Raw genomic sequence first — 1,093 nt, forward strand, 5'->3', positions numbered from 1 at the left:
AAATGGGCTGTATTTGTATAGTGCTTTACACTAGTCCCTATCCACCCCATACCGGACTGGTCATGCTACATTGTAGCCACAGCCACCCTGGGGCGCACTGACAGAGGCGAGGCTGCCGGACACTGCCGCCCCCAGGCCCTCTGACCACCGCCAGTAGGCAACGGGTGAAGTGTCTTGCCCAAGGACACGATGACTGAGACTGTCTGAGCCAGGGCGCGAATTCATGGGGCCCCATGACCGTGAATGAATGAGAGGCCAAATTGAAATTGGTTAAGGGTTATGATTATTATGGACCTGTTCTTCAAACTATTCTATAATGTCTCATTTGTATGAGATTGCTAATCGCCACATTTGTATTTAGAAAGTATGGGCGTTTTATGTATTGTGACATGCTGTCCTCTTTGCTTATACTAATCGTCTGTCCTCTTCTTGAGCAGATCATTCTTTTGGATGAAGCCACTGCCTCCATAGATGCAGAGACGGATGCTCTGATCCAAAACACCATCCAAGAAGCCTTGCGTAATAGCACTATGCTCACAATAGCTCATCGGCTCAGCACTGTGATGTATGCAGATCGTATTCTGGTCATGGATAATGGACAGGTAACAACCCCAAATATGCACAGATTAATGTTGTGTCATCTTATGCTTACTAATTGCTCCATATGACAGGTGGCAGAGTTGGATGATCCAAATACACTGAAGCAAAAGCCATTCTCTATGTTCTCATTACTGCTGACTGCTTCAAACACTGTAAATTTGTGAAACAAAGTAAACCTTGAAACCAAAGAACATCTGTGGAGTAGGCACATGTATTTACTATTTTAATGACTATTCTGTATATTTAAAAATGTTAATTATTTTATTGCCTTTGTCTTTAAAGTTTAAATCTATAATTGTGTATCTATAATTTGTTGTGTTTTAAAAAAATCTACAGTAAATAAAATATTGTAACAAACTGTGAAACCATGTTTTGCCAACTTACTGCAGTTATATTCCAATGTTGCTGACAAAATGTTGAGTTAAATTATTCATAATTTAAGAGTTAAACACATCCCCATCTTATTAGCTTTTAGCCTATTGCTTGTTTTTGC

General features: G+C 40.1%; 1 protein-coding gene across 2 annotated transcripts in view; it reads left to right on the forward strand.

The window, feature by feature from the left end:
- Positions 1-899, forward strand: part of LOC102304982 (ATP-binding cassette sub-family C member 12) — a gene marked incomplete at its 5' end in the record, with an annotated part of 7,239 nt that extends 6,340 nt beyond the window's left edge. For both annotated transcript variants that reach the window (XM_042217325.1, XM_042217324.1), the window contains 2 exon segments: positions 438-602; positions 672-899. In XM_042217325.1, the coding sequence (XP_042073259.1) occupies positions 438-602; positions 672-764 (258 nt within the window).
- Between the last annotated feature and the right edge of the window lie 194 nt (positions 900-1,093).

The sequence above is a fragment of the Haplochromis burtoni genome, unplaced genomic scaffold, assembly GCF_018398535.1.
Source record: "Haplochromis burtoni strain Fernald_Lab_line unplaced genomic scaffold, NCSU_Asbu1 Contig_1817, whole genome shotgun sequence".
NCBI lineage: Eukaryota > Metazoa > Chordata > Actinopteri > Cichliformes > Cichlidae > Haplochromis > Haplochromis burtoni.